Consider the following 15,119-nt stretch of genomic DNA (forward strand, 5'->3'; position numbering starts at 1 on the left):
AAGCTTAGTGCTCTTGACACTGAACTTAGATGCACGAAGATACTGAATATTTATGCATATACATTTTTTTTACATTTTATATATATATATCTTTTTGAGAAAAAAAATGTCGGGGATGTAAATAAATAACGTCTCATTTTAAATGTGTTCTGAGTGTGATGCATCACCTTATCACTTTATTCCTTTAAGTGCTGGGTGGTCAATGGTAATCCTGACACGTGCGTAATGCAATACCCCACTGACCTTGCCTCCTTTTAACACCAGTGTAGATATAATTTCTGATTCTATCAACCCAAAGGGCATGTTAGTTGCAGATCAAATGTAGTAAATAACAATGCAAAGGGCAAAGACAAAGACGTGACATTCATATCTCATATAAAAACACCGCTCGGGTCATCGTGTCTACCTCACGGAGATTGTTTATTTGAGCTGAGCTGTTGCCGAGAAAGACGGTGAATGAGACATTTAAATATCGAGCACGCAGGCACGTCACAAAGTTTCCACATGAACGATTTAAGAAACGGCATCAAGAAAGCATAAGTTCCGGGGTGCCATGGAATGCGTCGGATATTGTTAGCGAACTCCTACGTCATTGATTCTTAGATGTCCTGACAAATGACAAGAGAAATTCCATTGTTGCGTAAGCCATTCATCATTGTTCGCACAACACCGCAGTGCACCACGCTCATCATGCCAAGAAGGTGCCACGGTGGCTTTCAATACAAATCGTGTACCTTGACGACAATGAAAGAATGCATACATGCACAGATGTGTGAAATCTTTATTTTAATTCGCCGTACAATTTAACCCAATGCCCTTAACCTCACCTCTGTGAAGTCTTCTTATATTTTCGCCTGCAAGAAAAAAAAGGTCAAAATGTACGCTGTTAAAAAATGAGCGAAATACAAAACTCACATTAAAGTATATGTAATTTAACCTTTTGTGTCTCATTTAGGCTTATTACACATGGGAAATTGGTAGCAACTGAGACATTGAAAAAGGCTTTATGAGTAAATAGCTACTGGTTTGACTTCTATGACTGGATACAGCTTCGAGACTTGTGACCTTATGTGAGCATGATGGTACAAGTAAGATTTGATAGTTATTTGAAGGTCATATAGATATGCATATAGTTTGTTCAACATATTTGTTTACATTATCCATTTATCCATCTGCATGTGATAAATTACATTACTGATGAATGTAAACTAATGATAGTAATTTTCCAAAACTACACTTGTCAGCCTTTGATGTCGGTCAAAGAAAAACAGCATGAATGTTGTCACCTTGCTAATGTGGAAATTCTGTGATGTTTAGAGACAAGTGATTTTGAAAGTGTACCGGATAAAAAGTGTTACTAATGCACGAGTGAGCAGGTCATTCTGTACTCATACATCGTTTCAAAATGAGTCATGAGGCTTGCAAATTAATTGCATGCGAAACACAGCCCGAAACAAAAAGATAATTGAAATTGCCAATCAAGTTCGTGGCTGTTGAGCTCATAAAAGGGGCGAGGAATACTTTCACGAAGGACATTCTCAAAAGCCACTGTGCCATGCTGCATGTTTTGCATCTTTTCGGTCAGTGGAGGGCTGATATTTATTAAACAGTGGTGAGGGGGTGCAAGGCGGAATGGCACGGGAGCAGGTGGCTCAATCCTAAATCCTATTCTTGGCCACAAGCACACAGACAAGATAAACAGGGACAATTCATCTGGGGCCTGATTGCAACTGGGGATGAAAAGGAGGTTTCACCAATTTCTGGGCTCTCAAGGGGAATAAACAAGCCAAAGGGTGGTCACTGTGCATCCCATCTCTCTCTCTCTGAAGGGGCAGGGTGACAGTAGCCCCTGACTGCCACCCATTTAGATGTGAGAGCAAACACCCGTTTATCGTGCCCATCACCTACTTCTGGACTCTGTGTTCTCGGCCCTCTAATGCTGTTCATTCTCTTGTTTGATTCGGCTATGTTCCAAAGTTTACACATGCTTTTGTATTCCCACAAATGGCAGATATATTAAGCTGTGGGCAAATGTTACGTGTTTTTCAAGCAATTTTCCTCTTGCAAAAGGGCCTGATTGAAAACAAACAATGAATATCGTTCATGGAAGTCGTAATGTATAAAAAATGGTACAAATACAAAGAACAGGTGACGAAAATAAGTTTGTAGTCCTCATCGATATACATAACCACAAATATCAGGAAAAGCATAGAAAATATTATAAACATAGAAAAATCATGTGACCACTGATGTAGGCAGTGAGGAATTTTTATAACAAAACAAATGTCATGTTTTTATTCACCTGATATAAGTAGACGAATATAATAGTGCAGGAATTGAACATGAGAGTTGGCTTATTTCCCATATTTTCATGCAGCAATGAGATAGTTATTTAAATATATTTACATGCAAATATGTATACTTACAAAACTTCACCTCGGATATTTATATTTAAATATCATTAGTAAAAAAAAACTGAGCGAAGGCTTTTTGAAATTGGCATCAGTCAGCATAGTCTATGGTAACTTAGAATTAATTCTGTAAAATGGTCCTTGTTGATTGTTTATAAAGAGTTAAGAAGAGGGCTGCTGAGGCAGCGCGGACACAATGAAAAGCAAATAACTGAATGAAACCTCGGCATGCAAAGAAATACATCGCAAGGGTATATATGTTTGGAATGTTAAAAGTGTGTGAAATTCAAAATGTGAAAATTGTGTCCTGGGATTTTTACCAAATCACTCAACTGTGAAATGAGAGCGCAAACAGGGATTTCAGTGTGCAGAATTGCATTTCTTATAGCGGCATTAGCCAAGCACATTAACCCTAGCCTATAAAACATCTCCCTATTCATGGCAACAGTTATATGATCTGAATATATATTTATGTTTTCAGTGTACATGGTACAGTGCATCGACGAAGAATTGTTTAATATAATAATTTTTTGCACGTTCAGTTTCCGATACTGAAAGTTATTTTGTAGTAATATGTGAGCAAATAAAAATGCAAAACAATGATGAAAAAATATGTTGAAAGAACATTGGGTGCTCTAATTTAATGTTAAGGCACTTCAGTAGCTATGTACACAATGTTATGGAACAATGATTTCCATAACATTATACCAATTATAAATTTGTACATTATCGTATATGTACGTTCTTATCACTCAAAGTAATGCAAGCCACTTCCTGTTTATAAAAAAATACGTGAATACACAAACTTTATGTTATACACCCGCATATAATTACTAAAGTGCACAAATTTAAATACTATTCTAGGAACTATAAATATATTTGCAATATATTTGCAATGGTAATACAAACAACACGGCTTTTTATGCTTATGGATTTCAATATTCAATGGTTAATATTTTCACGTGGGCATGTTGCATATATTTGAATTATAAGAGCAAACAAACGTAAACAAAATACTTCATGAAAATAAAGTGTGCAATATACCATATATATTGTTCTATTTTTGTTAGCAAACAATTGTTACAAGTTTACATATATTTGCATCACGATCTAATTGGCAAAGCTGCACTGGAATAATACATTACAATTTACATTATCTGTTCATGATTCATAATCCAGCCAAATTTGCCATTGTGAGTTAGACATGGCAACCGTGGATAAAGCACACCAATTACAGCAGCGGTCCGGGTGGAAAGAGTGCGATCAACTTACAGCCCACGGAGTCGCAGCCAGATCTTCTCAATTTGCTCCGGCTGCAAATACTTGAGAGAGCTGCTCTCAAACTCCTCGATCTCCTTGGTGGGAGACTCCATGGTGAGCGTTGACCTTTTCATAAAATCGATGGTGTCCACGCTCAGATGTCAAGACGTGGAGCTGCACCGTTGACCGTCCTTGGCAGGCTTCTCCCTCCACCCCTCCTCTGTGGCAGGATGGTGCGTGTGTGCCTGTGCGTGTGTGCCTGTCCCCTGCCTGCCTGCCTTGCCTGCTCGCTCTGCCCTGCCCGTCCGCAAAGAGGATTAGCATCCGGGCTGTTTCACGCGGAGGACGAAGGGCGACATCGTTGATGGAAGCAGCTGATAAAAGTCGTAATCGTCCAAACCTGCCACTTCGGGGGCAGAAGAACGGGGGGGGGGGGGTGGCTTCCTTCGGCTCTCAGAGTCGAATGCGGGACGACGCAGCGCACTCCATCAGTGGCGCTGGCGAGCGTCGAGTGAGAGCCGACCGCTGTTCGGCCAGCGAGCGCTGTCAGAGGGCCACATCCATTGAGTGCGCATGGAGGGGGGTTTAACCCAAATGCGTACGCGTGCGTATGGGGGATGGGGGGGGGGAGGTCTACTGACAATGTCTGTACGCATAGGAAATTAGGGGGGGGGGTGGTGAAGCCTCGATAATAATTTGTCTATCATTGCCATTCAAATTAGTTAGATAGTCCGGCGGTGGACTCTGTTTGCTTAATCACGTTAATGTTGTAATTCGTTGATCGTTTCTGCGTGTGGATTAAATATCGGCCGTTCTATAGGATTTGGGGGGGGGGGAGGGGTAAAGAGTCCGCGTGCGTACGGGGAGGTGGGAGGAGTGCTCAAGTTTTGGCAATATTTTTTGCGTACATACTCAATGGATGGCTCTTTAAGTGTCTCCCACCTTGACTTTAAAGCTTTCGTGACTGCGGGAATTCATATTCTTTGGGTCTTTCTGTAAAGTCAAGTATATGGGTTCAAATAAGATAAAATAAATTACTAAAAAAAACTACGACGTTTCAATCGCAATGACTGATTACGACAGCTTGCGTTGCGATCGTAACGTCGTCGGTTTTATTTGTTATTTCTATTATTTTCATTGAACCAATCTCCGTGACTTTACCGAAAAACCCAAAGAATTGATTTTGGAGCTTTCGTGACTGCAGGAATTATTCTTTGGTTCTTTCGGTTAAGTCACGTCTAAAGATAAAATAATAAATTAAATAATAGAATATTACGACGTTTCGATTGCAACACAAGCAATCATCATCAGGCATAAAATAAATAGCAACACAAATCTAACTAGAAACTATAGACAGACATACAAGCAGACAGTATGTTTGTCTATTGTTTTCTAGTTAGATGTTTGTTGCTATTTCTTTTATGCCTGATGATGATTGCTTGTGTTGCAATCGAAACGTCGTAATATGCTATTATTTAATTTATTATTTTATCTTTATACGTGACTTAATCGAAAGAACCAAAGAATTGGTCTCGCTCCTCGCGAGCGGCTGCGGGAAGGGGGGTGTGGGAGGGCTTTCCAGCCGTGAACAGCGGTGGCAGCCTCGGTTGACTGTAACCTTGGGGTTGGCGGTGCCCCGGAGGAAGGGGTGGGTGCTCTCGGTTAACAGTCAAGGTTCACGACTCAGTGAACGCGCACAATGATAGACAAATGGAATATCTGAGCGATGGCTGCCCCGTTCTGATTAATGCAAAGGACTCATTGGCGTGATGGATAGTAATAGCCGGAGACGGAATGATTGTGTAGCTACTCTATCACTCTATTCTTTTCCATTACCATTCACCCCCCCCCCCCCCCCCCCCACACACACACACTACCCCAACCTCATGGCTCCAACCTTATCAGCGATCCTTTTTATATATATAAAAAAAATACTCTACAAAAAGGGACATTTAAAAATTGGTTCCATTAACTAAACCCTTGGCGGGGTGTTTACCACCGCAGCCAGGTGTGACCTTTAAAGTTCATTCATTCATTCGCATTGAGCCAGCAGATCGGCATGTGTGGTGCTCACCCTGCTCCTGCAAGTCAATGTGTTCGGCGTTGCATGCACACAGTCAGCGGCAACCACTCTCCCCACCAGTGCATCTACAGCCCATACTGTAAACAATAATTACATCAAGTGGGACGCAGCAGGAGCACAACTTAAATATCCGAAAGCCACTGCCGTGTGACTGCTATCAGACGGCATATCAGAAATACAGCTTCACACGCTACCATTATCATTTGTACTTTTCATGGAAATCCAGGGGAGGAAATTGCATGTCTTACAACACACTGTAACGAAAGGCATGAAAAGGGATTTGTGTACCGTTTTTTTTACACCAAGGAAAAAAAACCAACAGTACACTAAGCAATGGGCACATTTATACAGTTGTATATTACAATAAAATAATACTATAGTATAATATATTGCATCTCAATAAATGACCACTAATATAAACACTGCATTAAAACTTTCCTGGGTATATGAGGGTGGGAAATGCACACTGATGGGCAATTTGCACTGTGCAACTAAGTGTCTGGGAATGCATAAACACATTTTTGCACACAACTCTATTGTTCTGCATGTTTTTCTGTCGAACAAGTGGAGACCAAGCCGCTAAACATCAGCTATAAAACTGCTGTTTGCTCCCATAATCAGGCCAGAATCTAATCTCCCGAATGAGCCATTTTTTTGCATCAATCCCCACATTCAATTTCATCAGCCTCCACATCTGGCACACTGGATGCATCAGGACAAGAAATGCGGTATGTGAGCAAACATGAGCCCACTGTGGGTTGACAATTCTGAAGTACGTTGGCTTGGAATCGCTCAGATTCCACAGCAATCCGTGGATGTCACCCACGTACAACGGGCCCTCGTGGGGAGGACACCACCAAACAAAACAACATCGACCATTGAACTGATGACGTTTACTGTTGCACTGCACGTGCATACCATTACATGGAAATATACAAACTATAAAGACATATATATTCTGAAATACGTGTCTTACTTTATTTTTATTTTATGACACGTACTTTTTTGTAAATTGCATCACAAGACTTGATATAGATGCTTACATGGTAAATTCGGCCTGATCATCTAGCAATATGGAGAAATATTGTCAGGGCCCTTAAAATGTATTTTGTCTTTACAATGAACAAAGTAAAGAAGCATTCTGCCTGCAAGCGTGGTACGCATCAATCCCCTTGACGAATTAACCTGTTAACGGCACGCCTTTTGAATCAACGGATCGATTGCATCATACAAAACAAAGGCAAGAAAAGTCAAATTTCAGACAGGGATTGCCTGCCGTGGTGTCAATACCTGTAAAGGCATTTTAAAAAAGTGCATGGCCTAGTAAAAGGGAATAGCTATTATTTTTTACCTGGTTCAATTCAGTAATTTATTTGAAATTTACAGATTTCAAGGTCAAATGTAGCATTTAGGATGACCTTCATTTCACAATATTTTTTGACCGCGTTCCCATTACCAAGCGTTGCACTGCTCTGCAATGCAGGCTAGTCGTATTACAATTATGCAACCTTACAAATGACTGTAGTATTTGTACTGACAGTCTAAATGTATAATGTATAAATGGATAATGACATGAGCTACACCCTGCTTGAAAACACTGTAATATACGAGGTGAAATGAAATATTCGGGTGCCTGAATAATAATTAGCACACAATAAGAAAAAAAAGCTTCATTTACCACAATGAGCTATTTGCTTATCTCCATAAGAACTGTATTCTATAATGTGCATTTGGAGTTTTCAAAAAATATGAGAACAAAATTAAAACGAATGATAACGCACTTATTTTTTTCACGTACATTTAAATAAAATATGCTAATTGGGAAAAAAATGCCCTTCTTATTTTTACCTTTAAGAATCAGAGCAACAAATGGGAATACTGTCGGAGCAGTGATCCAGCTGGGTGCTGTGGTGATGCATGATTCATTATGCAGGGCATGAGTTGAAATCCCGGTTGAGGTTCAACTCAGTACACCGTTCTCCGAGGATTGATAACATGAGAACAACCGCTTTTGTGAGAAGTGAGTAGGGTTTTCCTTATGTAATCATTGGGCAAGCAAGGCGTGTGGCATGTCCAACACTGGCCCGGGACGACTGAGAGATGAACACTACCCCATTACTCGTCTTACTGTTGGGTCAAAGCACGGGCACTGCATGTGCAGGTGTATTTGGAATGAAGAAAACAGCACATTTCAAGCAAATCAGGTTTTTACTCACAAAAATAATTAATTTGATGAATTGCAACAATTCTGGGTTGTGATTCAATTCAATGCACTTGAATGCTTTACACAACGAATGTCGAAAGCATTATGGCATTAGCTCTGCCCATAGATTTGACTACATATTCATTTGTCTGTATAGTCGGGTCACCATAACTCTTGTAAAGATGATCCAATATGGACCGCATATGACATTGTTGCGTTATTATTGGGAACTTACCCGATAGACGAGCGTGCAAATTTATCAAAGGCTTGGCTAAAACTTGGCAAAACATTTAAACGAATTGAAAAATATCAGACGCCTTGAGCATGTATCCCCATGATGTCACCTAGTCATGTCATGTCGTCTGACATCATCTCGCGACACGCAGCCCAACTTGGGGACACCGCATTTGGATTCAGGTGGATTGTTACGTTGCTTTTCATATTAAGTTCATCTCTTCAAAAACAATTTTACGAAAAAAAAATGTATCCCAGTCCAGCTTAAATGTTTTCCCAAATATAAAAATAATCTGTTTTCCAGTTGTACACAGTACTTATATATATATCTCACCATGAGGATAAAATAATGCACAAATAGTAGTACACATGCATTCCAAAATATACTTGGACCGAAAACAAGGAAGAATAAGCATGCAAATGCATGTTGGAGAATGATGTAGAAAGCATGCATTTGCATGCTTATTCTTCCTTGTTTGCCTTGTTTGCATCCTCCTGTCCGCAATGTCACATGTTTCGTATTTGTACTATAGATAGTTTTTCCCCATTCAAATAAAGCTAATTTAACATTTGAAATATGCTTTGCATGAAGTTTAAAATAAATTATTACATGTGAATTGATCCAATTGTCATGACAAATATAATTATTTTTATTACCTGCCTACAATGTACACATTTTATACCGGCACAAATTTAGTGGCATATTACACTTTTCATAAAAAACGTTAAAACGTCTAAACTTTCCTGATCAATATATAGAAACAATTTCGAGGTTTTAGATGCTACAAATATTTCATTCAATTTTCAACATGCGTACTATATTTAAAAGTCATAAGGCAATAAACATAGAGAATGGTTCAAAATAGCATGCATTTTAAATAGCGTGCACACATTGTTCAAAACTATTCCAGTGAACACAGATGACATTCCTGCCTAGAGGGGTTAGAGGACTGGGTATCTGGTTTGGCCACAGACCAAGATCCCCCATATAGCCTTAACATACTATTGGGGGCAAGTGCTGTTAGCGAGCACCTATGAAGGCCGGCACGGCACACGAGGGGGTAGATGGCCAGCACCACGGCCGACCGCCTTTGTCTCCCCAGTGGCGATGTTTTTACACTCCCACACCAGGTACTCTTTTGAAGCTGAGTCGACCTAGGGGAGGCTCAGGACCAGTTCAGATAATCGTCACTGGTGTTGGCCGTGAGCGAAAATCGAACTCGGGTCACCCGATTCATAGCGTGGCACGCTAACTGCAACGCCAACACAGAGAACACAATTGGTGAGGATGGATGTTGCTCACAGATACCTGTAAACACCTGATTTTTGTGAGCAGAAATTTGTTGGTTAACTTTTAGTAACTCAAATACTGTAGAGGGTGCAATTTGACACTATACATATTGCTATGTACGGTGCTAAAGAAGTTCAACATCCAAACATTATGGGAAGAATCGTCATCCTGAAGGTTATATGGTGTGTTGCCAGTGTCATTCGCACATGCCAACGCTCATCTCATCTCTACGGGGAGAATTAAAACTCTAACCATAATTGACACAGAAGCAATATATATGTAGTGAGTCTATTTGAGTCACAGACGTTATTCTTTAGAGGCAACACATTTATTATATCAACACGTAATACACAAAGGTGTAACTGCCCCTTTACCAGATACAGCCTAGGGTGGTGGCCACCCAGCTAACTACTCTATACGGAGGAGTTACAGCTACGAAGGGTCGGACCCTCACTCGGGTCCCGGCCACGTGTTGATGCCTTGTAGAGCTTCCAGCTTGTAGGACGTGGAGTTTCCAACTCGTAGAACGAAGCGACCCGGTCGCTCTCAGGGACCCACCTTATATGCTCCCGGGTCGGGGCTGGCTCCGCCCAGGCCCCGCCCGCCTTCTCGAGCGTTCCAGCTCCCTCTTGATCCCTCTCGAGAGCTCTCCCCGGACACGTGATCACCCCCTAGCCCCCCCACCTGGGGGCCTCTCTGTGGACACTCCGGATCACGTGTCTACGGGGTCAACCAGAGTGCCATGGCCTGGGGCAACCCGGTCCCTGGGCTGACACTCTCCCGCTCCCCCTTGTGGGAGCCCGCACTGCATGCTATGCGTGGTGGCCACGCTATCCCAGCGCTCACCAAGCCCTGCTAGGGCTGGTACTACACCCATCTACGGGGTGTACGCGATGACGGTTCATCGCACGCCGTGCTGTGCTAAAGCCGACATCACACAGCAACCCACCCGGTGCTGTCCACGATGTAGGAACATCGCACGCCACGGCCCTCCTGGGCCAGCACCATACAGTGACATCCCCGATGTCACTTCATAGAAAGGCGCGTGACTTGAAGGTGGGAGGATAATGCAATGTACTTAAAGAAACACCATTAAGCCTCTTTGTGCTTCAGAAAACAATAATGTCAGGTCTTTTTACTTGAGGCTCTTATACAAATGGTACAATAAATAAATGTATTAAAAGTCATTCTCCATCCACCAATGAATGAAAGTCCCCCAATGCCATGTCGGTCATGGAGTTTTTTGTTGCTATATTTCACCTCTCCGATCAGTGCGGGTTGATGAAGGGGGTGTGGAAGTACTGCTTGCGTTGTCACTCACCACTGGTGTTAGCTATGGCTGGGAATCCAATTCGGGTCATCTGGTTAAAAGTGCAGCCCTCGAACCCATGTACCACAGCTCCACCTCATTGTATATTAAATGATAAAGCATCATTGTCCCAGGAAGCGACTGGACCACACCATAGAAATGTCAAATATTCACCACTAGCTCAGGGCCATCAACAAACATGAGCAGCACCCTCTAGTTGTTTGAGTAGGGAAACAATTATATTTTATTTTAAGCTGCAATACAACCCACTCCGACTTATCCCATTATCACTAGAGCTGGGCGACATTGGCTGAGGTCGTTTTAAATGACATCAATGTCACCTCATGTGTGACCTCGACATTAAAACAATCCCAACCTCAACCGCCCACCCAGCCGACGCCAGGACTGCTCTTCATCATAGAGCAGTAGTCAAGTCAGCTGTGATTATTAGCGTGACATGCCATTACTATAAAAGCTAAAGTATTTTTTTTATCTTACCAGTTAAGGCTCATTGAGTTATATATATTTTTCAGAAGCGACCTGGCCACAAATGATAGCTCAACAAAGTGGCTTATCATGTGGAAATGTATAACAGCCAACGACTCTAAAACGCATGTTTCTACACCTGGAGGAAAAAACCTGAGGGCGCGGAGAAACATCCACACGACCACAGGGAGAACATGCAGACTCCAAATATACAGGCGTCAGGGTCAGGATCGAACCCACGACCTCCTGTAGGCCAGGCGAGGTAGTTAACATCTTGCTACCGCAGTGCATGCCTCTTTAAGACGGACCCTGGTCTTCACTGAACCTGCCAACTGGGTGGACCGTACCTGATCTGGCTGAAGATACTTGGGACACACAAGTGTTGGATGACATATATAGTGCGACACCAACGTCATTCTACATACACCAGAACTCCAATAATCCACATTCATATGGGAGAAGCATATTGTGGATCCTGTAATCCACCCAGAAATTAGTGCCAATGTAGTGTGCCACGGATTTATGGGAGGACAGAGCCAAGTGATTCCATGAACGTGCACATGTTTTTTTACAGATTACAGTGGAACAGTGGGCACATTACTGGTGGTTAAACTAAAATGAATCCACAATAAATTAGCATGTTATAAGGTTATTATTTTGTCTAAGACTCAAGTGGTCCACATTTGCCATATGGGCTCTATTGAAGGATTTCTTTTTGCAAATTTTAGACTTGATGTGCAAGTTTAAAACATTTAAAAAACATGTTTACTAAACAAATCACATCATCACAGCTAGTTTGTGCCGATGCAAAAGAATAAAATTGCTCACTAACAAAACAAGCTCTCCTTCGTTTTTCTCTGCATCTCCGTTCCTGCAGCTCCCCACTTCTATGGATCGTTGGTTTGCGTTCCGTAGAAACATTTCCAATCTGCCGCAGTGTGCCGAGGATTAAAGGAGGAGTCGTGAACCTCCAAAAAAAATGTAAATTACACGAATTTGCTGTAAATGACCTTGACACCAGAATCTACATGGTCGCATGTGGCGCCCCGTGATCATTTTCGCCGTACCCATTGTAATCGGACCATACACTGCATATAAAACTCACTCACAGATCAGTAGCTCCCTGAGAAATAATTGGATAGTCTGTTGTTTAAAAGTTTGAGTATGACTCAAGCAATCTGCAATGAATATTGGAACATTTATAACAGCAATTGGATATTAGTACACCATTATAGGGGAGTGGTGGCACAGTGGTTGGTATACAGTACTCTGAACCTGAGATTGACTACTGGCCACAGCTAACATCAGTGGCAAGTCACATCTGAACCGGGTTTGGTCTGCACATTCGCAAACCTGCGCAAACTAGTGTTGAGAAGCATGGTCAAACAACCTCCATGACCGATGTGGAATGTGGAGGCCTTCATAAGAAAAAGTGTTGCCAAAGGGCTGTAAGTTATTATGAATATTATAAATAATCACAGCACTAGCTGGGGTACTAATATGGCCACTATGTTATCATTGTGCGATACTTACACACACATCTATATGTAAGGTCACCCTCATTACACACAAAGCGCTTGCCACAAATGAGCCATAACACCTTGCTGACCTCGTCAAGGAGCATAAACCATCACGCAAACTCCGGTCATCCTCGCAGGGGATTTTGTCTAACCATTAAACAAAGATAGTCACTGCATCGCACGCTTCAGATGCGCTTCTGCGGCCGTCTGGAATGCTCTTTCGATATTATAAAACCACTGGAGCTAAGCATTTTTAAACATAGCTTGAAAACTCTTTTTTTTTTAGAACTCCTTTTGGTGTTCAGTTTGTTGTCCTTCCCCCGCACCTCCGATTAGCACGTTTGGCTACGTACGGTGTGAAAGAAGTTCAACATACACACATACACACGTGTCAACAAGGAACACACGGGATCACGGGCAAAATATGCTCAAGCCCGTTTCTCAAACCCGGCACGACATCACAATTGCTACGAGGCGTGCAGCTTGACCCGTCACTCTGATTGATGCCACCCCATGACTGTCAAGTGTTCGGGCAAGCTCCCGGCCCGTCGGTGCACAGTCGTGAACCGCTCCCACGTCAGTGCCATCTCGTCCAGACGGTGAACACCACCTACAGCGCTGTACATGCCCCACGGTGCAACACTTGAAGGCACGGGTGCCCAACCATGCCCTGGTACGTGCAGAAACTCCTAAAACGATAATAATACCTTTGTAAAGCTTGACCACTTTGTCATTTTCTTGGTTGTACATGTTGCGCTGCATTGAAAGATTGTCCTAATCAGGTGTACAGGGAATCAACGTTTGTGTGCGTGTTTTTTTTTACAGAGATGTTTTTTTTTCATGGAGTTGGGGATCATTCTGAAATGGAGTCATGATACATGTGAGCCATACACCTGCATGGCAACAAAGGGAACATAACAGATAGTGAGGCAAGTATGTGTGACAGGTTATCTTTATAGCAGAGGGTTTTTTGTCCCCCACTGTACATTGAGGTTTTCTTTGACTATTCTGGTGTTCTCCCACATGAAAGAACCTCCCCAAAACAGGGAAAATGGACGAACATCATAAACAACGAGGACCATCCTGAAGATTGGTCTTGTTGAGATGCCCGGGTGGTGGCTCATGGGATGAATGCCGTGTCTGAGAAAATGAGTCGGCACGACTGAGGCTCTGGGTTGATATCTGGATCGCCGTTCGCGGATATACTAGGAGCTCAAATGTAGCAAGTTAATAATTGCAGCCCAGTCACCAATAACTGCACCAAAAAAGCAATTATGTTAACATGTGTTGGGCTTCTGTGGACGAAAAAAACCCCCAAACTATTGATGTGCATTTTTCTGTCGACTTAACGGCATATTCAGTTCATTTCAGTTGAGAAAGATTCAGCATTGTTTTATATTTGGTGGCTGTATTCATATGACGAATGGATAAATCATTGCTCTAATTACAGGACTGCACTAATGCAGGCATAATATTTGAGTTGGAATTATTTCACTTCACAAACAGTGTAAATAGCCAAATGCAGCCTTGCTGGTCCCCGTGCCAGAGAGGCACTGTCGTGGTGTGTGTGCATTGTTGACTGCACATTAGGATGCTATGTGCTTAACATGGACATCGTCAGAGATTTATTTTCTCTACTGTCCGAGGTCCACTTACTGACTCAGTGTTACCTGTCAGGATATACACATACTATGAAGGTGACCAGCTGCCTTAGTGGATTAATGTGCATGTCAGAACATTGAGACAGCACTGCTCAGATCCTGCGTTTTAATATTCCCCAACCACAAGTATGTGTTTATGTATGATAAGGTTGTGTGTCGCAGCCAAGACATAAAATGTACGTTTTCATTATTAAGCCACTGCTGGATGAAGGCCTACCCTGCCATGTTGTGCATGGGGTTGTTTGACCATACTTCATCGTGCTTGTCAATGTGGTTTGTTGAGGGGGTTGGGGTGCAGGATCTGTTCAGATATCACGTGCCACTGGTTTTATCTATGGCTGGGAATTGACCACGGGTCGCTGGGTTCATCACGAGGTGCGTAAACCACTGTGCCACCGCTCAACCCCATATTTATTTCTATTATTACTGTACTATAATTCTAACCAACCCAGTTCTGCTGGTTCATTTTTTGTGTGTGCGAATGTCCATTTGATGTGTGTGTGTGTTCGTATGACCCAGAATAAGCCCAGTTTCATCAGATCCTGGATAGTGCTTGGATAGGTGACCACCATGCATTAAAAAACAGGTGCTATAGGCATTGTGGGTAATAGAGAACATGCAGCAAAATGTATTGATTTCCCACCTGGCCAGCGTTTTAAAG

General features: G+C 42.2%; 1 protein-coding gene across 5 annotated transcripts in view; it reads right to left on the reverse strand.

Annotated features, from left to right (window-relative positions):
• Positions 1–15,119, reverse strand: part of LOC133345902 (dual specificity calcium/calmodulin-dependent 3',5'-cyclic nucleotide phosphodiesterase 1A-like) — a 216,431-nt gene that overhangs the window by 126,352 nt on the left and 74,960 nt on the right. Inside the window, exons 1-2 of one of the 5 annotated variants that reach the window (XM_061557013.1) lie at positions 3,684–4,212; positions 828–854 (exon numbers count right to left, since the gene is read on the reverse strand). The exons of the other annotated variants lie outside the window; for them this stretch is intronic. Of the exons in view, the coding sequence (XP_061412997.1) occupies positions 828–854; positions 3,684–3,805 (149 nt within the window). The 5' untranslated portion in view covers positions 3,806–4,212. Of the gene's footprint in view, positions 1–827; positions 855–3,683; positions 4,213–15,119 lie in introns of those variants that run through there. 5 annotated transcript variants of the gene reach the window in all.

This window comes from Lethenteron reissneri, chromosome 23 (assembly GCF_015708825.2).
Source record: "Lethenteron reissneri isolate LAM-NWPU_2019-01 chromosome 23, ASM1570882v1, whole genome shotgun sequence".
Lineage (NCBI taxonomy): Eukaryota > Metazoa > Chordata > Hyperoartia > Petromyzontiformes > Petromyzontidae > Lethenteron > Lethenteron reissneri.